The following is a 26,133-nucleotide window of genomic DNA, read 5'->3' as shown; positions in this document are numbered from 1 at the left end:
CTGTTGTTTCAGGAAAAAGTTATTGAAAAATTACAACAGTTTAATTTTTTTGTGTTTAAGAAACACAAAATGTGCCCTGGCTGGTGTGGCTCAGTGGATTGAGTACCAGCCTGCAAACCAAAGGGCCGCCAGTTCAATTCCCAGTCTAGGGCTCATGCCTGGGTTGCAGGCCAGGTCCTTGGGAGGGGGCACGCAAGAGGCAACCACACATTGATGTTTCTCTCCCACTCGTTCTCCTTCCCTTCCCCTCTCTAAGAATAAATAAAATCTTTTTAAAAATGTTTTTAAAAACCCAAAATGCTCATATAATCTGCTTTTAAAAAGCAGGGTAGGAAATACAAACTAAAGGTAAATACTTTGTGTCCATACTTTTCCATTTAAGGTGGTGAGAAAGAAGATAAAGAAAACCAGAGGGTGTGGAGGTATGATTAGAGACTGGAGAAACTTAGAGAATGAGTTTGAAGAGGTTAGTACAGAGAAGATTGCTTGAGATTAATTGTTAGCTGGAAGTTAGTGCTGTACTTTGGCCTGTGGGCTTCAGAGTATTACTGCAGATGATCTCCATATATATTTTTCTACTCTGCTTACCTCAGTGCCTTTGGAATGTTTCTGGCAACTTCTTTCCTTAAAGATATCTGCTGTGTCTCTCCTTAACTTCCTTAGTGTCCTCATCCCCTCATGGACTGTTATAGGCTATATTGTGCAAGTGAAATATTGTTTTTTAATGAGAAGTTGTATATATAAGGTTTAATTTAGACCTTAAAAGTTTAGGTTGTTGGCATGGTAGATTAAGGTATTTCTAAAAAGTACATTGTATGAAAGGGTAAAATAAATGCAATATACAATTTTACACAATGTTTTCTTACTTGAGTTCCAGTGCTGAAAGGTACTTTTACAAGTACCATTGTAAATCTAGCAAACAGAATTAAAGTCTCTCTCATGCATGAGGAAAAAAAGTATTCATTACCAGGAAGATGTATTTTTAGAAATTCAAGTTCTGAAGTAAGTTATTGAAGTTTCAAATTAGTAAGAGGTCTCAATTGAATAAGCAGTTTCTGTGTTTTTGAAGAATGATAAAATTTAAGGTGTTTTTTTTTTTTTGCTTACATGGTGATACTTCTCATCCCACCCCCTGTTGGACAGGCCTTTTTTATTTTATTTTATTTTATTTTTAAAGTTTTTTTCTTTTATTGATTCCAGAGAGAGAGTAAGGGAGGGAGAAAGAGTGGAGAGAAACATCAGTGTGAGAGAGAAACATCGGTTGCTTCTTGCACACCCCCAACTGGACACTGAACCCTCAACCCAGGCATGTGCCCTGACCGGGAATTGGAATCAAATTGAACGCAAGATCTTTTGGTTTGTAGGACAACATCCCACCAACTGAGCCACACTGGCTCGGGCTGGACTGACTTTTTAATTTCATTGGTGCTACCTGGAATTAAAGAGATTGATAATCCTTGGGTGTTGTTTGGAAAACATATAATTTGTTGTGATTCAGAATTGGTGTTGAGCACCAAAATTTGTTAACTAAAGACTGATAAAATAAAACTTTTGGTGGATAATTGTTATAGAACATAACCAGAGCATATAGCCAGAGGATGATAACTATCTTCATGATACACTCTCAGAAGCACATTGATACAGTCAAGAATAGTATAATAGTGATTGACTTTGAATACTGGGCATACTAATAAAACAGCTGAGAATTATACTACCTGAAGGACAAACATTTAGAAGATAACCACTCTAAAATTTTATTGAGTAAAATAGTAACTAGGTACATGTTTTAATGAGGAGATAAGTTTGTTTTGCTCTTATATGAGAGCACTAAAATACAATTTTTTGGTTTAATTGTCCATTTGATGGAACATGATAACATCTGTAGGGAAAAAAAAGACAATTACCCTTGTCAGGAGAAAGATTTCCCACTGGAATACAAGATCTCTCATAGGTTGTATCACAGGTTCTATCATCAGTTCAGGAAGTACGTCTAGGTTAGACATGCGCAAAATGTCAACAAAACAAAGCAAAACAGCAACAACCCTGGAGCTAAGTTTCTGCTTCTTTATTCTTAGATAGTTTTTAGACACCTGATGGGTGTTGTTTAGCCTCTGCTTGAATTCTTTCACTAACAAGGAGCTAAGGAGCTCAATTTCCTCAAGGCAGCCTATTGAGGTTCTTAGTTGTTAGAACTTTCTTTATGTGGAAGCACAGTGTTTCCCTTTGTATTGTTCCTGGTCCTAATTTGCCCTTTAGAACCACAAAGAACAAGTCAGTTCTTTTACAGAATTTCCTTCAGCAATTTAACTATTCCTACCTAATTTTGTTTACAAATCCTCCTAGCTAACCATAGACAGTTCTTTACTAGTTTGCATTTTTCTTATTGTTTATGCATTCACAATGCTGTTGAGCCTTATTACCTAAGTGAGGCATTAAGGAAATTAGGTAAATAGGATATTAATAAACTTAAGATAGGGGAGTCATATAAATCAATACTTACAATATTATCTGATGAGTGTTGTAAAGGAAGCTACAAGGATGCAGCAGTAGCACTGAAGGAGTGATTAACTTTGGGGTGGGAAGTTAGGGCACTCGTCATGGATATTAAACATGAATGCCTGGTCTTTTAATAATGAGGGTTTAGGTTGGAATGAGGCTGAGGACACACAACAGCACATGCAGAATTTATACATGAAACAGCACAGCACTCTTGGAACTGCAGATGCTCATTAGTGTGACTGTCTTGAGGCAGGTGAGGTATAGTGTCAAAAACCAAGGCAAATGGTTAGGGCTAAATTTTGGAGTTTGTGTAATGAAACTGAGCAATTTAATTTGATTCCATGAGGGGCGTAGAACCACTGATGGATTTTTAAAACATTAGCAGTGTGGTTCAGATTGTGCCTTAGAACAGTCACTCTCGTAGCAGTGTGGCACATGATTTGGGACGTAAGAAACTTGGGCTTGAATCCATTTGTGGTAGTTTATGGGTGCTTAGAAGTTTCTTTATTAGAATGTAATATCCAGATAATTGATTTAAATAACATTAAATTCATTCCTTGCTAGAAGGGATAGCTAACAGTTTGAGTGACATACAAAGTCTGTTCAGAAAAAGTCCAGCCATTATTAATACAATAAGAACAGTTTGCGTGACATTTATGTAACTTGGCAACCAAGGAGAGTGGACTGGAATGCACATGCGTGAACAATGACGACCTCTCTGTACTAGTCACTGGGGGCGGTAGACTGTTGAGTAAGCATGTGTACTGTGGCCATCGCATTAAAATGACTGAGCGAGTAGAGCAACAAATCTGCATCAAAATTTGTGTTAAGCTTGAACATTCCTTTGTGGAAACTATTCAGATAATTCAGAAGGCCGCAGCTATGGGCAACTGCTGATTGGCAGCTTCATCACGACTACGTACCCGCTTACTCATCACATCTCACACAGAGTTTTTTGGCGAAACATCAAATCACCCAGGTGACTTAGCCCCACTGTGGCCCAGATTTAGCACCCTGGGACTTCTGGCTTTTCCCAAAACTAAAATCACCTTTGAAATGAAGAGACTTCAGACTGTTGATGAGATTCAGGAAAATATGACGGGACAGCTGATAGCAATTGGGAGAAGTGTGTGAGGTCCCAAGGTGCCTACTTTGAAGAGGACTGAGATGTCATTGTCCTATGTACAATGTTTCTTGTATCTTGTCTCCCATCCATGTACTAACCAGGCCTGACCCAGCTTAGCCTCTGAGATCAGACAAGATTGGGTGCGTTCAGGGTGGTGTGGCTGTAGGCTGTTTCTTGTGTCTTGTATGTTTTTCAATAAATGTCTCTGTTTTTCATAGTACATGGCTGGGTACTTTCTGGACAGCCCTCCATATTCTTACACCGATAGGCTTTTTGTGAAGTTTTAATGAAGGTAAACTTTGAATCTGATGTTTGTTTTGAGGGAAATGGGATGCTATGAAAATGGAAGAGTCATGTGAAAAATTAGGTCTGCCATGTTTTGTAAGGAATTTGGTGAGGTGGGAAAGATACAGAATGGCTGTTAGGCTAGTTGTTTTGCTGTCATGGATCAGAAAGGAAAAACTTCAGGGAAAACCCTGAGAGTGTGAAGTTGTAAAATCAAGTCTTTATATTCAGTGCACAAATTCTATACATTGCTTCATAAAAGTGGATGGAGGCAGTATACACATCTGCCAATTTTGAGGATTGAATGGGTAAAAAAGTATTGAGACTTCCATAATTACTTGTATGTATATGTGTCTGTTCTACTATGATGCAGACTCCCTGGAGATAGGGAATGTATCTTTTTTGTCTCTGCATAGAGACATAGAGCCTAATATAATAGGAACATGAAAATTTACTGGATCAAAAACCTTTTAGAAGGTACCAGAATTTATATAGTCAAATGATTGGAACCTTTGTAGTGGTTTGCTTTGTGAGGCTCTCCACTTGTTACTTTAGTGGTATCATTTCTCAAAGTATGTTTGGTATTTATCTTTGGGAGATGTTTCTGTAGGAGAGAAATCAGTTGTGCCAATGTAAGATGGAACTGAAGAATTGAATGTTGGAGGGGAATCATAGCTGAAATACATTAAAAAGCCAACTAAACACATCCAGTTGTGTGTTAACTGTAAGCAATATACTAGGTATAAAAGAGTCATCCTCAGGCAAATAGACATAATATGTAAATAGTTTTGGTTTGTACAAACAGGCGTGAATGAATGATTTCACTTCTGGTACTCTTTTCAACGACTTGGGGTCTGGCACCCTTAAATTTGATCATCTTTGGGTGGATGTAGTTGTATCAATTTAATTTTGGTGAAGCCTAAAACTCTTGTTACCAGTGTGTTTGCAATACAGTCCATATTTAAAGGACTAACATATAGATTGTGGTAAAATCCTTAATACAGCATCTGTAACTGGCAATGTTAAAATGTGAAAGAAGTGTTGAAGTTTGTATTACAAATATTGCTTTAATGCTATTTCTAGTTTTGAAGTATCCTTTATAGTTTTACACTTGGGAAGTAAATTCTTTAGCTTTTCTTCCTTTTTTTTTTTTTTTTAATACTCACCTGAAGACATGCTTATTGATTTTAGAGAGAAGGAAAGGGAGGGAGAGAAACATCGCTCTATTGCCCTGACCAGGGACCAAACCCTCAACCTAGGTATGTGCCCTGACTGGGAATTGAATCCACAACCTTCCAGTTTGCAGGACGATACTCCAACCAAATGAGCCATACCAACCAGGGCAGTACTAACCAGGCCCAACCCTGCTTAGCTTCCAAGATCAGATGAGATTGGGTGCATTCAGGGTGGTATGGCCTTAGGCTGGCTTTTCTAATTTGCAAAACAAATTACTTTCAATTTTAGTAGAACTAAAATGTGTCTAGCTTTTTCTTGCACTCTATTTTTATTTATTTATTTGTTTTTAGAGAGAGGGGAAGGGAGGGAGAAAGAGAAGGAGAGAAACATTGATTGGTTGTCTCTCACACTGCCCGCAACTAGGAATCTGGTCTGCAACCCAGGCTTGTGCCCTGATTGGGAATTGAACTGGTGACCTTTTGGTTTGCAGGATGATTCCCCACCGCCTGAGTCATACTGGCCAGGGCATGAACAGTATCTTTGTATTTTGTTTTAAAAGCCTAAACCAGTGGAATTTAGTTTTCTGGTTAATACAGATTTTGTAATAAAAAGGGCAGTTACTTGTGGTGGGCCCTATATTTATCCTACCTAGAAAGAGTAGTAAGAAATGATGTTGGAAAGATAATTTGGGTCCAATTTGTAGAGTCTTTAATGTTAAGGAAAAGAATTAAAGCCCTGACTGGTGTGGCTCAGTTGGTTGGACATCATTCTACAAAGTGAAAGGTCACTGGTTTGATTCTTGGTCTGGGTTGTAGGTTCGATCCCTGGTCTCAGTGTGAGTGAGAAGCAACCAATTGATGTTTCTCTCTCTCCCCTTCCCTCTCTCTAAACATAAATAAGTAAAATCTTTTTTAAAAAGATTAAGAATTAGCCCTGGCTGGTGTGGCTCAGTGGAGTGAGTGCTGGCCTGTGAACCAAAGGGTCGCCAGTTTGATTCCTAGTCAGGGCACAAGACTGGGTTGTGGGCCAGGTCCCAAGTAGGAGGCGTGTGAGAGGCAACCACACATTGATGTTTCTCTCCCTCTCTTTCTCCTTCCCTTCCCCTCTCTCTAAAAATAGATAAAGTAAATCTTTTTAAAGATAAGGAATTAAAACTTTTCCATAGATATTAGGAATTTGAGGATTTGGTGGCAAGGAAATTAAATGCTCTATTCTTTTCTGCTTGTACTTTGTCATTTTTACTAGCTGGAATGAGACATCTGTCATTCCTTTTTCTCTAATTTTGGTTTGTCTGAATCTTCCCTTGTACATTTAGCAAGCATATTTGAGCACTGACTATATAACAGGAAAAGAAGGAGCTAGTTTAAAGCTTTATTGGTAAAGACATGGCAATCATTGCAAACATAAATTGAAGTACTATGATGTGCTTAGCAGGGAGCATGTGATGGGAGAAGCAATATTTACTCCTCTGGCACTGAATTTACCTTTAAGTTCATCTTTAAGCTTTTCATGGGTTAGGGGAGAGAGAGTAACTACAAAGAGTTAGTACGATGGAGTTTTTTTGGGTGATAAAACTGTTCTATACCTCAATTTTTTGTGGTAGTTACACATATCTATATGTATGGCAAAAAAACAATTTTTATTCCATGTTAATTTAAAAAATAAATTATTTTCTGAGTGTTTACCTTATATGCAGAGCATTGTGAAGGTTATATAGATTTTGTTTTCATGCATTTATAGAATCATTGTAGCATTAAGATCAGTTATATAAAGCAGAGAGTAAAAAGTATCAGAAGAGAATGATTCCTAGAAGAAATAGCTTATAGAGGAGAAAGTTTCATAGAAATAGTGGCTCACCAGATTCCACTCCTCCATTAAACTAATGCTGTAGGACTGAATGTGTCAACCCAAAATTCCTATGTTGAAACCTAATCCCCAGTATGATTGTATTTGGAGGTGGAACCTTTGGCAAGTACTTAGGTCATGAGGGTGGAGCCCTCATGAATAGGATTAATACCCTGGTAAAAGAAGCCCCAGAGAGTGCTCTCACCCCTTCTGCCCTGTGAGAGCTCAGGAAAAGGTGGTGGTCTGCGGACCAGGAAGTGGGCTCTCATCAGACTCTGCATCTTGTACTTTCCAGCTTCCAGACTGTAAGAAATAAGTTTCTGTTATTTTTAAGCCACAAAGTCTATGGTATTTTGTTATAGCAGCCAGAATGGGCTAAAACAACTACGTGGAGGACAAAATTCACTTTTTTCTGTGTAGTGCCCTGTCCCCAAGTTGGGAGACTTTCATTCATGTGTGCAAGCACAGCACCAGGGATACAGTGATGACCAGAGCTCACAGTCTGATGCAGTGATAATTGTAACATCACAGAGCTCACATTCTAGTGCAGAAGATAAATCTAAATAAATTCGCAAAATTGTTCTGGCTCTTCTACTCCTTTGCCTACTTTTTTTTTTTTTTTTTTTTTAAACAGTAGTACTAACAAACTTTTATTGGTTGCAGTGGGAAGTAGAAAAGTAGGGGTTATGACAGCTTCAGCTCCTGGGGCGGCTTCACAGCCTCCTTTGCCTTTTCATACCATTTTTAGAATCAGCTTGTCTGTATCTACAGATAATCCTTGTTAATTAGGGTAGAATTGACATCTTTACTTTGTTTTATCTTTACTTTGTTACATTTCTTGAACACAAGTTCTCTCTCCAATTATTTGGGTCCTTTTTAAATTTTCTTCATCAATATTATGTAGTTTTTAGCATACACGTCCTACTCATGTTTTGTTAGATTTAATATATTTTTAGAGTTATTATAAATGATGCATTTAAAATTTTTTCAGTTTCTAATATCATGTATAGAAATATGATTGATTTTAGTTTGTCTTATATCTAGTAGCCCTGTGATAAACTTAGTTAATAGTTCTAGGAAGTTTTCTGTGGATCCTATGGGATTGTTTATGTAAATAGTAATGTCTGCAAACAGAGAATATTTAATTTTTTTTCTTTCTAATCTGTAAGGGCTATTTTCCTTGCCTCATTGCACTGGCTAGGACTTTCAGAATGGTTTTGAATGGAAGTGATGAGTGTAGATGGGCATCCTTACTTTGTTTCCAATCTCCAGAACATTTGGTCTTTCGTGATATAAGTATGATAATAGCTGTAGGATGTTTTTAAACTTTAAAAGTTGATTTTAGAGGGGGTTTTTTTGTTTGTTTTTTGTTTTATAGATGCCCTTAACTAGGAACTTTTATTCTATTCCAGTTTTCTGAGTATTTTTAAGTCAGGAATGGATTTATGATATTGTCAAATGTATCAGTTGATATGATCATGTGGGATTTCTTCTTTAGACTGTTAGTATAGTGAATTACATTGACTGACTTTTGAGCATTGAATGAGCCTTGCATTTCTTGGATAAACCCTACTTGGTCTTGTTTTTCTTTTCACATATTGTCACTTGATTTTTTTTTCACTTAAAAAATGACATCTTTTTTTTTTTAAGGCAATTCTCCATTTTATTTATTTATTTTTATTAATATATTTCTTTTTATTTTTATTCAGTTACAATTGTCTGCATTTTCTCCCCATCCCTCCACCCCACCCCAGCCAGTCCTACCTCCCTCCCCCACCTCTACCCTCCCCCTTGATTTTGTCCTTGTGTCCTTTATAGTAGCTCCTATAGACCCCTCTCCCCACTATCTCCTCCCCACTCCTCTCTGGCTATTGTTACATTGTTCTTAATTTCAGTGTCTCTGGTTATATTTTGTTTGCTTTTTTCTTTTGTTGATTATGTTCCAGCTAAAGGCAAGATCATATGGTATTTGTCCCTCACCACCTGGCTTATTTCACTTAGCATAATGCTCTCCAGTTCCATCCATGCTGTTGCAAAGGGTATAAGCTCCTTCTTTCTCTCTGCTTCGTAGTATTCCATTGTGTAAATGTACCATAGTTTTTGGATCCACTCATTTGCTGATGGGCACTTAGGTTGCATCCAGTACTTGGCTATTGTAAATTGTGCTGCTATGAACATGGGGGTGCATAGGTTCTTTTGGATTGGTGTTTCAGGGTTCTTAGGGTATAATCCCAGCAGCCGAATTGCTGGTTCAAAAGGCAGTTCCATTTTTAGTTTTCTGAGGAAATTCCATACTGTTTTGCACAGTGGCCTCACCAGTCTGCATTCCCACCAACAATGCACTAGGGTTCCCTTTTCTCCCCATCTTCTCCAACATTTGTTTGTTGATTTGTTTATGTTGGCCACTCTGACTGGTGTAAGATGGTACCTCATTGTGGTTTTAATTTGCATCTCTCTGAAAAAATGACAGCTTTATTGAGATATAATTCATATACAACTCATACATTTAAAGTGTAAAATTCAGTGGCTTTTAGTATATTCAGAGTTGTGTAACCATCACCACAATCAGTTTTAGAACATTTTTATTATCTCAGAAGAAAACCCTGTACCCATCAAGAAAATTAAATATTTGCTTACTCTAATGTAAACAAAAACACTGACATAGTTTCTGTTTTATTTATATACAAGAGGCATAAGTGGAAAAGTATTCACACATGCGGTTAGTTTTATTCATCATCATCATCAGTCATCATCTTGCCTTTGTTTCTTAACTTTCTCTTAGGGTTAAAAGATAGTTTACAGCCTGGTGACTGTAATATTTTGCTCTTATTTTGCATGTTGTCCCTTTTTACTGTTTATATTCTTGTCTGAAACGTCATTCCTATACTTTTCCTCTTCTGGTGGTTTCTATCTTTGTCTGAATGTCTTAGATACTACATTGGGCTTAAAGCAATGGAGATTCTCTTAATGAAGCATTTGATAGAGGATATAAATAGTATCTAGCACAGAAGTAAGAATATTTTTATGATTGCTTTTTCTTTTTCCTTAATTATATTCAGTTTTGTTCTCTCCCTGCAACAAAAGAATAAAAAGATCTCAGTAAGATAGCGCCTGAAACTTATTTGCTATAACAAATAAGACATACCATAAGGCGACTTGCTGATGTGAATACAAGCAGAAGAAAATAACTTATATTTTTGAACTGTTTAAATTAATATCAAGAGGCCTTTCATCGATGTGTAGTATGAAAGAAAACAGGGATAGTTGTGAAACTGTTACATCTTGATTGTTCTGTGAGGACATGAACAAGATTAGGAAGAAGAGGAACTACAAGAGACCTGGCTCCAGTACTAGTTAGTGGTGTGACCTTGGCAAGTGGCTCATCAACCTTTCTTGGGGGTGTTGGGTGGCGTATTCAGTCCTTGGAAAATTTCATGAAAGATCTAGATAGCTGCCCAAGAAAAATATTCATAAACACACTATTTACTTCAAATTGTGCATATAGTTTGAGGAGGCTTATGGACCTCCTCTCGCCCATTCATGTAGGTTGGTTGATTCTTGATGAAGAACCTTTGTCTTGGTTGCTCTCTGAAGTCCATGGCAGTTCTGACATACTTTAAAAAACAAATTATAACTTTCTTTCAGCCTTGAAGTTCTATTTTTTGACAAACAGTAAATGAGAATTGAAGTCTTTTTTTTTTTAATAGTCTGATCTATGGAAATACTTAGGTTACAAGCAGTGTGTATTAAATAAAAATCTGTGTTATTTTTTAATTTTTAGGATATGTAATAATGACAAATACAAGAGCCAGAAACAGCCTGAAAAAGAAAATTCTTGAAATTAAAAAAGCTTAAGTTATCTGTCACAAAACAAAAACAGAAAAAGTACTTTTTTTGTGTATAGTCAGCTGAAAGTCTTTTCCAAGTGAAAAATGATTGAGGTTTGGAAAGAATGTAAGTAATCTTCATGCCAGATCTTTAATCCAAAATACTCAAGGGTAGCCAAAGAACTGCACTTTAAAGAGACAGTACTTACACTTCTTTGAATTAATTATGTAGTGAACTGTGGCATTCCATGATCACTAGAGAATGTTTTCTGTTTAACTTTCTATTATACTTTGAGGAAACGTAGTACAAAGTCCAGGAAGTTGATGTGTTTTCAGTAGTCCAGCTTCTACTGAGACAGTTTGAAGAGCAAGTCATGGTTTCTAATTTTTCAACCTGATTTTACTCGCTTGATTGAAGTATGATTCTTTTTCCTGTTTGAAAAAGTATTTTGACCCCTTTTTAATGTTCCAACTCCATTTGAATGATGACCAGAATTTATGTAATGACGCTAAAAAGTTAAAATAGTCATAGATGTAAATGTTAGGTAAAAACAGTGAATTTTTTTTTTTTTTTAAGCTAGAGCTGACATTATTGGCAGTAAGAAAATTCAGAATTAGCCAGTTTTCTCTAGTGTCAAATTCCATTCTGAGAAACTATGGAATTTACATGGTTTTGTCTCAGTTTATAAGTGGTTTGCCACTTCTTAATGACCCAAACACTGGAGATTCTGCTATGGTAGAAATCATGAGCAGAGAGCTAAGATGGTATAAATAAATTTTGCTCCTTTAGGTTAGCTTTATCTTTTAGTAAGGTGTAGTAGGCAAGGGGTCGGACTCTTATATCATATGTAACTCTTTGTGTGGTAAAAGAAATCTTGGAAAAATGAAACAGACATATGTGAAGCAAATATTAACAGGTATTAACAAGCAACAGTCATTCATTCATCAACCTTTATTATAAAAGCCACTAACAGAGAAGGCTAGGGCTTTATTTCTCCTCCATCTTTCTCTTCTAATCCCCACATCAGTTTTTTTCTTGGTGTGCCTCTTATTTTTTTCTTTTTCATGTTTCAGCAGTATGGAAACATTAAACTGTTATTCTGAACTGGTACAACAGATTTTCTTAATTTCTTTTTGCTAAAGAGTGGACACAAATTAGTAGAGAGAATGGAAGGTGGTGTGTTTTTGTCTTCTGTGTATGTGTAGATAGTTGTGTATGTGAACATAGAATTGGTAGGGGTGGAGAATGAATTTAATGGGGGAGAAAGATGGATTACCATTGCCATTCCCTGTTTTCTATATACACTGACAAAATGTGTCACAGAATGGGAAAGAAAAAATAAGCCCAAACTAGAAAACACATATTTTTAAATATTTCCAGCATATCTGAAATGTAAGATATTTTACAACTTATAACAGCTTGACTGGGGTTTAGGCAGAACCAGTAAATAACACTTCTTTATCAGCCCCTCTGTGTTTGGAATCAGTAGGAAAAAATACATAGGACACATACAAATGAAACCTCAAAACATCAGCTTTAATACTGATGAAATATGGCTCAAAAGGCATGCCCTTGGTTGCAGTGGGCCTTCTAATACTTCACCTGATTTAAATTTATCCAGCTAGTTACTAGCACAGCATAGCCTTTCTGTGGGGATCAGGGACAGAGGGGTGCAGAGGAAACTAATTTAGCCTCATATTAGGAAAGCAGAATAAACTGAATCCTCTCTGCTTTTAGGCAGCAATGTCTGTCACTAGATTTCATCTCCACAGGTGGAGATGAGTAAGGGGGCACAGAGAAGCTAGAAGTGTCCCTCCCTTCTGCCCCTCACCCCCAAATTAGAAGAATATAGAGTAAGAGTAATCCTTTCCCGCAGCCCTCCCATATAAAGCTCATGTGTACAGTCAAGCTCTACAGCTGGAATTCAGAGAGAAAGAATTGTCCTATCTTCTGTGTATGGGTGCTTGGACACATTTAAATGTTTATTTTATTATTATTTTTAGAGAGAGGGGAAGGGAGGGGGAAAGAGAAGAGGAGAAACATTGATCAGTTGCTTCTTGCCCCTTCTGTCAACTGGGGATGAACCTGCAACCCAGGCATGTGTCCTGACCCAGAGTCGAGTTGGGAGACCTTTCGGTCTGTGGGATGGCACCCCACGCACTGGGCCACACTGGTCAGGGCTGCTTGTACACATTTTGTTTGTTGTGCTAAGAAGCCTGTCTTGTTGATTTACTTTTAAGAAATTTGAATATCTTGGGGGATAGGAAAAAAGGAAGAGCGTGTGTGTGTGAATGTGTGTGTCTGCCTGTCTGGTTTGAAAAGGTGATGAGGAACCTAGTCCCACACGTTTATTTGCATTGGGACCTGTACTTCACCAGTTCCTGCCAGTGGATTGGGTGGACACGGGGTGGTGAATGAGAAGAAGAACAGAGTATTACACATTTTTGGCTTATTTATGTACCTTTTCACTGGGGTTTTTCACTTAAAATTTAATGAAGTGGTAATTCTCTTCTTAGGCTAACTGATAGAAGCCCATTTGATCTGTAATGTTGTTTTATTTTTATTTCTATTTCTTATTTTTATTTATTGAATTGAGAGAGACAGACAGACAGAAGCAGCGATTTGTTATTCCACTAATTGATGCATTCATTGGTTGATAATTGTATGTCCCTGACCAGGGATCAAAAATACAACCTTGGCATATTGGGTCCATGCTCTAAGCAACTGAGCTACTTGGCCAGGCCTGCAATGTTGTTTTAATACAATTCCATGCATTTGTAACAGTATTTTAAAATTACTTTTTATTGCTGATGTATGCTAGTTAGCTACATTGAAAGTAGTTTTTGTGGCAGGAAGTAAACTGAAAACCCAATCCAAAATTTCTTAATGGCATAAGAAATTAATGTGGAACATTATCTGATGACCTTTCTTTAGCAATTGGATACCTCTGGCTCATTTCTTTTGTGGAAATTTATTATGGTAGCCAAAGTTTTTGGATTATGTAAATTTAAAGTATTTGACTTTTTAAAAAAATGATTTCATGAGAATTTAAACTTCATTCTGATCTTACTATGATACTATAATAAATATTGGAACTAGTTTTTTTTTGTGGAGGTTATTTATTTCATTTTTTCTCTTTTTATCCTTTTCAGTGATAATTTTTTCTTTTTTAGTTATATACTCTTGCAGTAACCTTTCTTGTACATACCCGTCCTAGAAAAACAAAATGTAAAATTTACATATACCTGTTTAATGACAGTGGAGGATCAGTTGATGCTCTTCTGTTACAAACAATAACAAATTACTACTGAAAATCATTAATATGTTCCCAAAAGATTTTTATTTAATCCTTAACATATTTTATACAGGTTCTCTTGAACTTTTTTGTTCTCAGTTTCTTGGCTTTTATCGTCAAGTGCATGTATAGTTAATTTGTCATTTTGTAGCTGATTCAAAGCAGATATTTATATTTTATTTATAGCTGTCATTTTCTTTCCAATTTATTTATTTCTCTAATGTCTCTTTTGATGATTCTTCTAATATTTCTATATAGCCAGGTTTTCTTGAGCCTTGTTAGTCTAATAGTATTAAAGTAATAGAAATAATTTTATTTAAAAGTATTTTGTGTTTGTCTTGGGAATAAACATACTTTAAAAATTACTAGTAAGTAGTTCCCTGGTTATAAAAAACACAATTCATGTAACTTTTCTGTGTTTCAGAAACCTTTTTCTAAAAAGGACCAAGGACCTCAAATCAGTAGTCCATAGTGCTCCTGGCTGGAAATTATTTGGTAAAGTCCCTCCCAGAGAGAATCTTCAGAAAACTTCCAAAATTATTCAGCAGGTAAGTACTAACATGACCAGGTGGTTTGCCTTAGCTTTTCAAAATTCTCTTTTTGATAATTAACTATATTCTGCTTTCATTTACCTTTATTGTACATATAAGATTTTGGGATTATAGATACATGTAGTAACATTAATATTTATTTTTAAAAACATGACACATTTTTCAATTATCTTTTATGGTTGTGAAAAATTTTTAAAGTAATAGAACATTGATTTTGTTTCTTAGTTACTCCTTGGATAGCTTTTTGTTGCTGTTGCTGTGGTGGTTGTTAGCTCACTACTCTCACCACATACTTTGACTTCTAATTGAACATGGTAGCATTTGCCAACTGCACAGATTTTACGGATATAGTTGTGAACTTATGAAACAGTAAAAAGCAAAAACTGAGTAGATTTTGAGATTGAACTCTTTTCTTGGTTACTTTTCTGGTGTTCTGCCTAAATCAAGGACTTTGTGAGATGGGTGGGGTACATAATTAATCTGTTTTAGTAATTTAGGAGCTAATTCTTCTAATATCTGTATTACTATTCATTTTCTTCCACTTTTAAGAATTTCAGATCTTATTTGACTCCTTAACACACAGGTGGTAAATACAAGGCCCACAGACTGAATCTGGCCCTCCACCTTCTTTTATCCCACCTGGCACCTTGTTTCTACCCAGTGGCAGCACTGAGCTCTTGTGTAACTGTTAAGGAGTAGTTACATTTGTACAGTCCTAAAATTACATTCAGCCCTTTGAAGGCAACCATGAGGAAACCGCGAGGCTGATGTGGCCCGTGGTGAAAATGAGTTTGACACCCCTGCCTTAACATGAGTTCCTCAGTGCTAGGAGATGAGCAAGACTGGAAAGCAGCAGGAGTGGATCTCTTTGTAGCATTTTCAAGTTAGGAGAACTTATTGCTTAGAAGGAGTTATATAATAAATTTCCTATTTCTCTGCTTCCCAGTGCAGTTTATCAGATTAACAAAACCAGCATTATAAAAAATAATTACCATCATTTGAATGAGGCAATAACCATCATTCAAATTGGAAAAAATATATTCTTTTAAGAGTTTAATAGTGTTGCTTTTATGCTCAAAAGAAAAACTAGTTTCCCAAGTAATGTAAGAAAATAATTTTTAGATCTTTAAAAACATGTTATAGATAATTTTATTCATAATTAATTAAAATATTGTCTAGTTTAAGTAGCTGCTAGGACTTAAAAACTATGCTGATTCCCAAGGTGTGTGCTCAAGCACCCCATGTGCTGCAGCTAATGTAGGTCAATGATATTCCACATCTGTCAGATAGGATACAGACTATCAGCTTGAGGTAGTATGAAATTTCAGTATGAAATGGCACTATATTCTTTTCTGTGGCATCATACCTTTGTGAATCTGGTTCTGAAGTTGTTTTGATAAAAATCAGATACTGTGCAAATATCAGTGTGGAACAGGAAATGAAGGTGATGGTGTCCAATCTGATTTCAAGTTTTGTGAAATTGTATAGTGCATAACAGGTATACATGCCCAATTAGTAATTAGTTGTGGTTGTTTAAGAATGAAATAGAACTTTTTTTCTTTAATTTATGTATATTATTTTTTCAAATGGCTACTTAGTACATAAATCCTATTAAATTATTGGACATAACTCCTGTAGTTTTTAAACAGAACAGTTAGATATCTTTGTTGGTTTGGGGGACACCATCAAAAAATTATGGAGACTTTAAGGGGACTGTTATCCAAGAAAGTTTGGGAATCTTTGCTATCTCAGCATCTTAAATTTTAACTTCTTTTTTTGTGAAGTCTGAAAGTAACTTCTTGTTTAGAGTTTTCCAGAACCAAGTTCGCCCTCTAGAGGCAAAACAGTGGTCTTGCTATTGAAGGTTTGTATTCTTTATGGTAGTTTACCTTGAATATGCATGTGCGTACATTTTTGTATCTTTATGTAAACTAACATTATACAATATCTTATTGTACCTAAATAAATTACTGGGTGGATAATTATCTGTTTATTGATTCTCTGTATGCCTTTAATCTGCTGTTTTTTATTTTGGAAAGCTACATTCTCTCTTATGTATATTGTGTGAAAATTTGATGACTGGTTAGGAAAAGAACTTTTATTTTCATATAGGAAGGAGTGGAATTAAAATGCAGTTGCTGTCCTCTACATCACCTTCTCTGGCTTAGTTAATGGTCATTTCTCGCAGCTACTTCTTTTAAATTTTGAACTTTTCAGTTGTGTGTAGGTACTAGTATATATATTTTAGTGCCTTTTTCATGGGTCTCTTTGTTTGGGGGAGGCACGATGACGGTGAAATTGTACTTTTGACCCTTTTCCACCCTCAAATATGTATCTCTTTCACCATGTAATGAGACATGTTTCTGCCTCTCCCTTTCTCTTTCTCTACTTCTGTGTGTCCTCTGCTCCCCCATTTGTGTCTGTGCTGTCCTCTTCCTTGCCATTCTCAAGGAGGACATAATTTTCTTTTATTAGTAATAATAAATTTAGAACTTTGTGTCTCTGAGACACACATATCTATGAAACATTTTTAACAGCCCTGACTTTTAAACTCTAACACATTATGAATATAAAACTATATTTTAGCTCCTTTACTATGTACCCCTTTCAAATGGATGTTACGTGTTTGGAATCAGAACTAAAAAATGCAGATATTGCCAGTAAAGCCATGAAGAATGTTAGGACACATCTGTTGTGTTTTAGGGTAGGATATTAAGTTATTAAAGCTGTAGAATATGAATGTAGCTAGTAATTCAAGTGTAAATCTGCCTGAAAAATTGAGCAGTGCTAAAACTACTATAATCAATTCCTTTGAGCTTTCTAAAGATGCCTTACTTGCTATTTAAGTGACAAAACAGTAAAATTTACTGGAGATTTAGAGTACTAGTATTATTTCATAGGATAATTTTTTAAAGCAGATATTTGGGACGTATATGCCATATTTTAAAGTATGAGTATAGTTATATTATTGGGTCAGACTTTTTTTCTTTAGTGGAAATATATATATGATTATAAACTAATTATATAGGAAAGTAAGGTTTGATTTATAAACTTTTTCTCTGATTACACAAATAACACATGATTATATTCTCTCAATAAAATATAAAATATTATAGAAGATATGTCTCATTTTACTTTACCTTCACATTTTTAGGCTTTTTAAAATTTATTTTTCATGTGGAAAACATAATTGTTTTTTCACATGTGTATATATGGTATTACATAAATTTTTCTGTAACATTTCAAAACAAAATGTCTATGTATATATTTTTTATTTTGCTCTATTTAACTCTACACGTTGTGCACCTATAGCTTTTCAGAGATGCATAAACTCTATAAGTGAAAGGTAATTGTAGGTTAAATATTTTTAAACTGTATTCTTATAGTAAATTATATTAAAGAGCTAATCAATTTTAGCTCTCCGTGTTAATTAACAGTAAAGGAACAAAAATCTTTTTAGGATAAAAGCAAAGTCAAACTGACTCAAGTTTGGTATTTAACTTAGTCACTTCCCAAATCACATGAATATTCATAATATTATTTTATGAGGATTATCACGTGTGTTCTCTTGCAGGTGTGAAATTCCTGCTTGTGGCCTTTTGAACCAGTTGGTGAGCCATGTTAAAAATTGCATCTATTAATTATAAATAGTACTTCAGTTATATTGTAGTTCAATTGACCTAAGTTGTTTTTTTCTAAATTAATAGGCTGAAATTTGAATACAGCTACATAGTTTATCTTATGACCTCCAAACTGCAAGTGATAATGATTACAAACGAGCCACATCATGTGTACTTGTAACATGATCGCATACTAAATTGAATATGTATAACCCTTTTGATGTCAAACTGACAATCTTTCAGTAGAAAGTAATTTTTTCTTTTTTTGCGAAGCACCGTTTTTATATTGGCACCTTTAATGAGAAAATGAGATTATAGTACTTAGGTGATGGTTAAGATTTTTCATCATTCATGGTTTTGTTTTTTTTTTTTTGAATGATGTTTTAATTCAGTGAATGAATACCTTTCATGTAACCTTGATAGGCAAGGAAAAAAGTTTCAAGACAGTAGACTGATTTCTTAGTCTGAGCACTTTATTAATTAATTTATTTTTTAAAGGTTTTATTTATTTATTTTAGAGGGGGGGGAAGGCAAGGGGAAAGAGAAGGGAGAGAAACAGTGATTGGTTGCCTCTCCCATGCATTCCAACCCAGGGTCCAGGCCCACAACCCACACCCGTGCCCTGACTGGGAATCAAGCCGGCAACCTTTGGCTTTGTGGGACAACGCCCAACCAACTGAACCACTCTGACCAGGATTTAATCTGAGCACTTTAAATTGTGTAAAAGTAGAATAGGTCACTGTCATCATTTAAACCTTTGCTTTTGGAATTTTTTTACTGTAGGAACAGTAACATAGAAAGGACTTGAGTACATGTGCTTTGTGAGCAGTAGCTAAGTATATAACCATTTCTAAAGTGTTAGAGCTGGATTTTCTGGTCTTTATTGGTCTCTGTAGCATTAGAACATTTGAGAATAGTTCACTGGCTTTAATTATGCTTAAATATTGATATCTTTGATGTAATACCGAATACCACAGAAATTACTTCTTCCATTTTTGTTAAATTGTGGAGTGACTGAACTATGTTCACTATTTTTGAAAAGTCCTTAAAAATGTTACATCCTTGCATGTTTATTTTCACCCTTATTTACCTAATATATTGTCACCTTGAAAAGGTAGTGAATAACTACCTTTGCAGCTGCATTTGTGTGCTTTATTTACAGTTCAAGATAAATTATTGTCTTTCCTATGTGAGAACAAATTGATTTTATAAAAGTTAATTTATGTGGTCTGAAGATCAAGGGAGGAATTTATAACAGCTCTGGATCTGAGCCACCAGGATAGGGAAGAGTATGAACCACAAGAGAGAAGCTTAAGTTAGTTAAACTAAAAGAGTAAGAACAACAGATTCTCAAATTCAGTAGGGTAGGATTTGGGGGAAATTTTTTTCCTGTTATCAAAGACAGACTTGGAAAAGGGGTTGCAGTTTGAAAATACTCTTGACTACCTGTTGTATGATTCCATAAATACAGTTTAAATATCAAAGTTATGGTAAAAGTTGTATTCATTCTATATTTATGTTGGATTTATATATTATATTAGGCTTCAAATTAGACTAAACAAAATTGTACATATAACTTTGCAAAAATAAAGTTTGCTGAAGCACTCCTATATGCCAGAGGGATATGAAATACTTTGCCTCAAGGTTTCTATGAAGTTTGAATTATAGAATGGGTTTTTTTAAAACAAAAAACATTATTTATTTTTAGAGAGGGGAAGGGAAAATGAAAGAGAGGGAGAGAAACATCAGTGTGGGGTTGCCGCTTGCACGCGCCCCTCTGGGGACCTAGCCAGCAACCCAGGCATGTGCCCTGACTGGGAATCAAACCAGCGACCCTTTGGTTCACAGGCCCGCACTCAATTCACTGAGCCACACCAGCCAGGGCTGGGATGGGTTTTTATCTCTACTAATCAATAGATTCTGGAAGAAAATTTAGAATTAGTAAAGACATAATAATTGGCTTAACCCCCTCTACTGCAAACATGATGGTTTCCCTGGCTGTTGGATCAAGCTGAGGAAGAGAACTGCTTTATTGTGAGCAGACATGGTCTTGATGGGCTAGAAATGTCCACATGGGGAATTTTCTTCCAGTTCTGAAATGTTGTTCTGATTCTCTATATATATAAACTGTTCACAGCCTAAAGAAATGTGAGAGTTTACTTACTAATTGAGAGTTTAACATTAGCCCCTTTAGGAGAGTGTTATCAATGTCCACTGAACCTAAATGTTGAGTTAGCATACGTGGTGGGGCAAAAGTGGGTTTACAGTTGTTTGTATGGAAAATAATACAACAAATAATAATACCAGAATAAACTCTTTGTTTCATATACTCACAACTGTAAACCTACTTTTGCCCTGTCCTGTATATATCTCAGGCTACTTTGGTTTTCATAATGTCTTAGAAAGAGAAGCTCCGTATTCTCCCCAGCTCCTGTATTTTATTTCTTTTTTTTTAATTCAAAAATATTTATTTTTTAAAAAATTTATTGTTATTCAATTACAGTTGTGTGCCTTTTCTCCCCATCCCTCCACCCCACCCCAGCCAAACCCACCTCCCTCCCCCACCTCTACCCTCCCCCTTCATCTTGTCCATGTGTTCTTTATAGTAGCTCCTGTAAACCCTCTCCCCACTATCCCCTCCCCACTCCCCTCTGGCTATTGTTACATTGTCCTTAATTTCAATGTCTCTGGTTATATTTTCTTTGCTTTTTTTGTTGTGGATTATGTTCCAGTTAAAGGTGAGATCATATGGTATTTGTCCCTCACCACCTGGCTTATTTCACATAGCATAATGCTCTCCAGTTCCATCCATGCTGTTGCAAAGGGTATAAGCTCCTTCTTTCTCTCTACTGCATAGTATTCCATTGTGTAAACGTACCATAGTTTTTTGATCTATTCGTTTACTGATGGGCACTTAGATTGCTTCTAGTACTCGGCTGTTGTAAATTGTGCTGCTATGAACATGGGGGTGCATAGGTTCTTTTGGATTGGTGTTTCAGGGTTCTTAGGGTATAATCCCAGCAGCGGAATTGCTGGGTCAAAGGGCAGTTCCATTTTTAGTGTTCTGAGGAAATTCCATACTGTTTTCCACAGTGGCCTCACCAGTCTGCATTCCCACCAACAATGTACTAGGGTTTCCCTTTTTTTCCCCTTCCTCTCCAACATTTGTTTGTGGATTTGTTTATGTTGGCTACTCTGACTGGTATCAGATGGTACCTCATTGTGGTTCTAATTTGCATTTCTCTGATGGCTAGTGATGCTGAGCATCTTTTCATATGTCTCTGGGCCCTCTGTATGTCTTTCTTGGAGAAGTGTCTGTTCAAGTCCTTTGCCTATTTTTTGATTGGGTTGTTTGTCTTCCTGGAATAGAGTCGTGTGAGTTCTTTATATATTTTGGAGATCAGGCCCTTGTCTGAGGTATCATTGGCAAATATGTTTTCCCATACTGTTGGTTCTCTTTGTATTTTAGTGCTGTTTTCTTTAGCCATGCAGAAACTTTTTATTTTGATGAGATCCCATTTGTTTATTCTTTCCTTTATGCCCCTTGCTTTAGGGGACGTGTCTGTGAGGATGTTGCTGCATGGAATGTCTGAGATTTTCCTGCCAATGTTTTCCTCTAGGACTTTTATGGTGTTACGACTTACATTTAAGTCTTTTACCCACCTTGAATTTATTTTTGTGTATGGTGTAAGCTGGTGATCGAGTTCCATTTTTTTGCACGTAGCTGTCCAGCTCTCCCAATACCATTTGTTGAAGTGGCTATTTTTGCTCCATTTTATGCTCCTGCCTCCTTTGTCAAATATTAATTGACCGTAAAGACTTGGGTTTATTTCTGGGCTCTCTGTTGTGTTCCATTGGTCTATGTGCCTGTTTTTATGCCAGTACCAGGCTGTTTTGATTACATTGGCCTTGTAATACAGTTTGATCTCAGGTATTTTGATCCCTCCTGCTTTGTTCTTCTTTCTCAAAATTGCTGCAGCTATTTGGGGTCGTTTATGGTTCCATATAAATTTCTGAAATGTTTGTTCTGTATCTCACACATTTATTTTTAAATAAAATACTGTGTTGATTACTGTAGCTTTATCTAGTAAGTCTTAAAATCAGGTAGTGTTCATCTTCCAACTTTATTCTCCTTCAATGCTGAGTTTATTATTCTGGGTCTTTTGCCTCTACATAGAAATTTTAGAATCATTTTGTCAATATCCACAAAATAACTTGCTGGGAATTTGATTGGCATTATGTTGAATCTATAGATAAAATTGGGAAGAGCTGATATCTTGATAATACTTAATCTATACCAGTATTGATTATTTCTCCATTTATTTCATTCTTTGATATCTTTTGTTAGAGTTTTGTAGTTTTTCTCACGTAGATCTTGTGCATACTTTTATTAAATTTATACCTAAGTGCTAATGTAAATACTGATTTGTTTTAATATCCACTTGCTCATTGCTGATATGTAGGAAAATGATTGACTTTCCTTTTATCTTCAATCTTGCTATAATTGTTTATTCATTCCAGAAGTTGTTTTGTTTTTGTCTATACTTTTGGATTTCCTAGATAGACAATCATGGGATCTGCAAACAAAGACAGTTTTATTTCTTCCTGCCCAATCAGTATACCTTTTATTTCTCTTTCTCTTCTTACTGTATTGGTTAAGATTTCCTATAGAATGTTGACAAGCAGTCGTGTCAGGAGCCATCCTTGCCTTATTCTTGGCTTAGCAAGAAAGATTTAAGTTGTTCACTATTAAATGTGAGATATAGCTACAGGTGGGTTTTAATTTTTTTTGTAGATGTTCTTTGTCAAGTTCAGAAAGTACTCTTCTATGCAAAATTAGAATTTTTGTCATGAATGGGTGTTAAATTTTGTCAAAAGCTTTTTCTGTGTTTGTTAATATGATAATGTGTTTTTTCTTCTTTAGCATCTTAATGTGATGGATTACATTAATTGACTTTTTAAAAAATTTTTATTGTTATTCAATTACAGTTGTATGCCTTTTCTCCCCATCCCTCCACCCCACCCCAGCCGAACCTCCCTCCCTCCTCCCCCACCCTCCCCCTTGATTTTGTCCAGGTGTCCTTTATAGTAGTTCCTGTAATCCCCTCTCTTCACTGTCCCCTCCCCACTCCCCTCTGGCTATTGTTACATTGTTCTTAATTTCAATGTCTCTGGTTATATTTTCTTTGCTTTTTTCTTTTGTTGATTATGTTCCAGTTAAAGGTGAGATCATATGCTATCTGTCCCCATCAGCAAATGAGTGGATCAAAAAATATTAATTGACTTTCAAATGTTGAGCCAGCCTTGCATATCTGGGATAAATTCCCTTTGGTCGTGGTGTATAATCCTTTTTGTACATTGTTCAATTCCATTTGAGAATAGTACTTTGTTGAGGTTATTTGCATCTATGTTCATGTGAAATGCTGTTCTGTGACTTGCTTTTCTTGTAATGTCTTTGCCTGTTTTGACATTGGGGTAATGCTAGCCTCATAGATTAAGTTAGGAAGTATTCGCTCTGCTTGTGTCTTATGGACGAGATTTTAGAGAATTGGTATCATTTCTTCAGTAGAATTTGCCATTGAACTTATTTGAATCATATACTCTTGAAAAGAATGTGTATCCTGCAGATGTTGGGTGAATGTTTTATAAATCTCAGATATGTTAGATGATGGTGTTATTCAAGTCTTGCGTAATTTTGCTGATTTTTGGTTTACTTGTTCTATTAATTGCTGAGAGAGGAGTAATAAATTACCCACCTCAATCTACTTGGCTTTTTCTCCTTTTGTTCCATGTGTTTTGAAGCTTTGTTTTTGTATCTTCTTGATGAATTGACTTCTTTATCATATTGTGTTAGTTTAAGTATGTGAAAAAAAATCTGGCCTCACTAAGATATGTGGGTAGTAGAGGGAAGACATTTTAAGTCTTTTCAGATAATTATGGATATTCTTCTTTGACATCATTCAAAACTCGTAAAGGTAAGTTATAGTGTGGAATCTGAAATCATATAACTTTGTAATACTAAAATCCATTGATCTCTCTTGCACTTTGGATGATTTTTACCTGCACATGGTTTTACACTGATCATTTAGAAAATATTGGTTCACCATGTTATACAGATCATTCAAATGTCATAACATTTTATTATACAATAACAATAAATTATAGTAATATCTGCTATAGTAATAATAAAATATAGCAATATAGTATTGGGCACTCTCAAACATATGGTGCCTTTTACAAGTTTTACATAATTTATTTTTCACTTTAAAAGTTGGCATTTATTATTGGCAATGATTGCTTTCAGTTGCTTTATTTGAAGTTACTGACTCCTCTTTTGTTTTAATAAACATTTTATGTTGGTATAACTTTAAATTTACAGAAAGGTTGAAAAGAAAATATAGGGCACTCCTGTATGCTCCTCGTTCAGTTTTTCCTAATGTTAACATCTTGCATTACTCTGGACTGTTAACAAAACTAAGAAACCAACATTGGTACATTACTATTAAGTAAACTTCAAACTTCATTTGGATTTTACCAGTTTATGCTAATGTCCTTTTTTGGGTTTCAGGATCCAATCCACAACACCATATTGTATTTCATTATTGTGTTTCTTTGTCTCTATGGCCTTTTACAGTTTCTCTTGATTTATGACCTTGACACTTTTGAGGAATACTGTTCAGGCATTTTCCAGAATGTTGCTTGAAAGAAAAATGCTGTGATTTCTTTTTAAATTATTTTAAATTTATTTATTGATTTTAGAGAGAGGAAGAGGGAGAGAGAGAGAGAGAGAGACATGGATTTATTGTTTCACTTATATATGCATTCATTGGTTGATTCTTATATGTGCTCTGACTGGGGATCGAACCTGCAACCTTGGCATATTGGGACGATGCTTCAACCAACTCAGCCACCTGGCCAGGGCCTTTTATTTCTTGTCTAACTAAAGTAAATCAAGTAAATCAATCTGACGTTAACTGTGTTGGGTTGTGTTTTTTTTTTTTTTTTACCCACACTGACCAATTCTTTGACACCAACCGGGTGTCCTACAATTCACTTCAATTCTGACACTATTTACCTAGAGTTAGCATCGGATCCCACAGATTAAGGGGGTTCAGTCCCATAAGACTGCATCCCGCCCCCCACCTCCACTTCAGATGCCAATCACAAGTCTAGGTTTTTAGTACTTATGCCCAACCAGCTGAATCAGAGGACTCCCACCACCCCTTCCTTGGGTTTGATAATTTGCTAGAATGGCTCACAGATCTCAGGAAAACATTTTACTTACTAGATTACCAGTTTATTATAAAATAAAGATAAAATTTATGAGCAACCAGATGGAAGAGATACCTAGGGTGAGGTATATGGGAAGGGGCATGGAGCTTCTATGACCCTCTGGGTTTGTCACCCTCCCAGGACCTTGATGTGATCCCCAACACAAGAGTGCTTCACTAAGTAGGCATAACTGATTGATTTATTAGTGAATACCTCAATCTTTAGCACATCTCACCTCTCCAGAGGTCAGGGGCTTAATCACGTGGTTGGTCCCCCTAGCAATCACTTCCCATCCTGAGAATATCTGGTAGTCTGTGCCACCAGTCAAGACACTTGTCATTTGGTACATTTCAAGGCAGAGACCAAATATATACATATTTTTTATTTTGTCAGATCTTCAACTTGGGTTTGTCTGATGACTTCCCTGTGAATTGACTGGGATAATATTTTTTGGGAGAAATATTGTGGAGGTGAAGTGTCCACTTTGTCTAAATTTGAGAAAATGTCTGCTGGATAGCCATGTCGGAATAACTATGGCTTGCTGTCAGTTTTTCTTTTTAAGGAAAAATAGTGTTCATGATCAAAAAGGTTTGTCCAGGGCACTCAAGTAATTGCATAGATACTTTTTCTCTAGAC

At 35.8% G+C, this 26,133-nt stretch overlaps 1 protein-coding gene across 3 annotated transcripts in view; it reads left to right on the top strand.

Moving 5' to 3' along the window:
- Nucleotides 1-26,133, top strand: part of TBC1D12 (TBC1 domain family member 12) — a 73,832-nt gene that overhangs the window by 11,607 nt on the left and 36,092 nt on the right. For 2 of the 3 annotated variants that reach the window (XM_053922375.2, XM_053922374.2), the window contains exon 2: nt 14,479-14,602. In XM_053922375.2, coding sequence (XP_053778350.1) covers nt 14,479-14,602 — 124 coding nt within the window. Of the gene's footprint in view, nt 1-14,478; nt 14,603-18,196; nt 18,217-26,133 lie in introns of those variants that run through there. The other variant, XM_053922376.2, reaches the window with a different exon arrangement.

The sequence above is a fragment of the Desmodus rotundus genome, chromosome 4, assembly GCF_022682495.2.
Source record: "Desmodus rotundus isolate HL8 chromosome 4, HLdesRot8A.1, whole genome shotgun sequence".
Taxonomy (NCBI): Eukaryota; Metazoa; Chordata; class Mammalia; order Chiroptera; family Phyllostomidae; genus Desmodus; species Desmodus rotundus.
The sequence above is the reverse complement of the archived record's forward strand: the minus strand, read 5'-3'. Positions and strand labels throughout refer to the sequence as shown.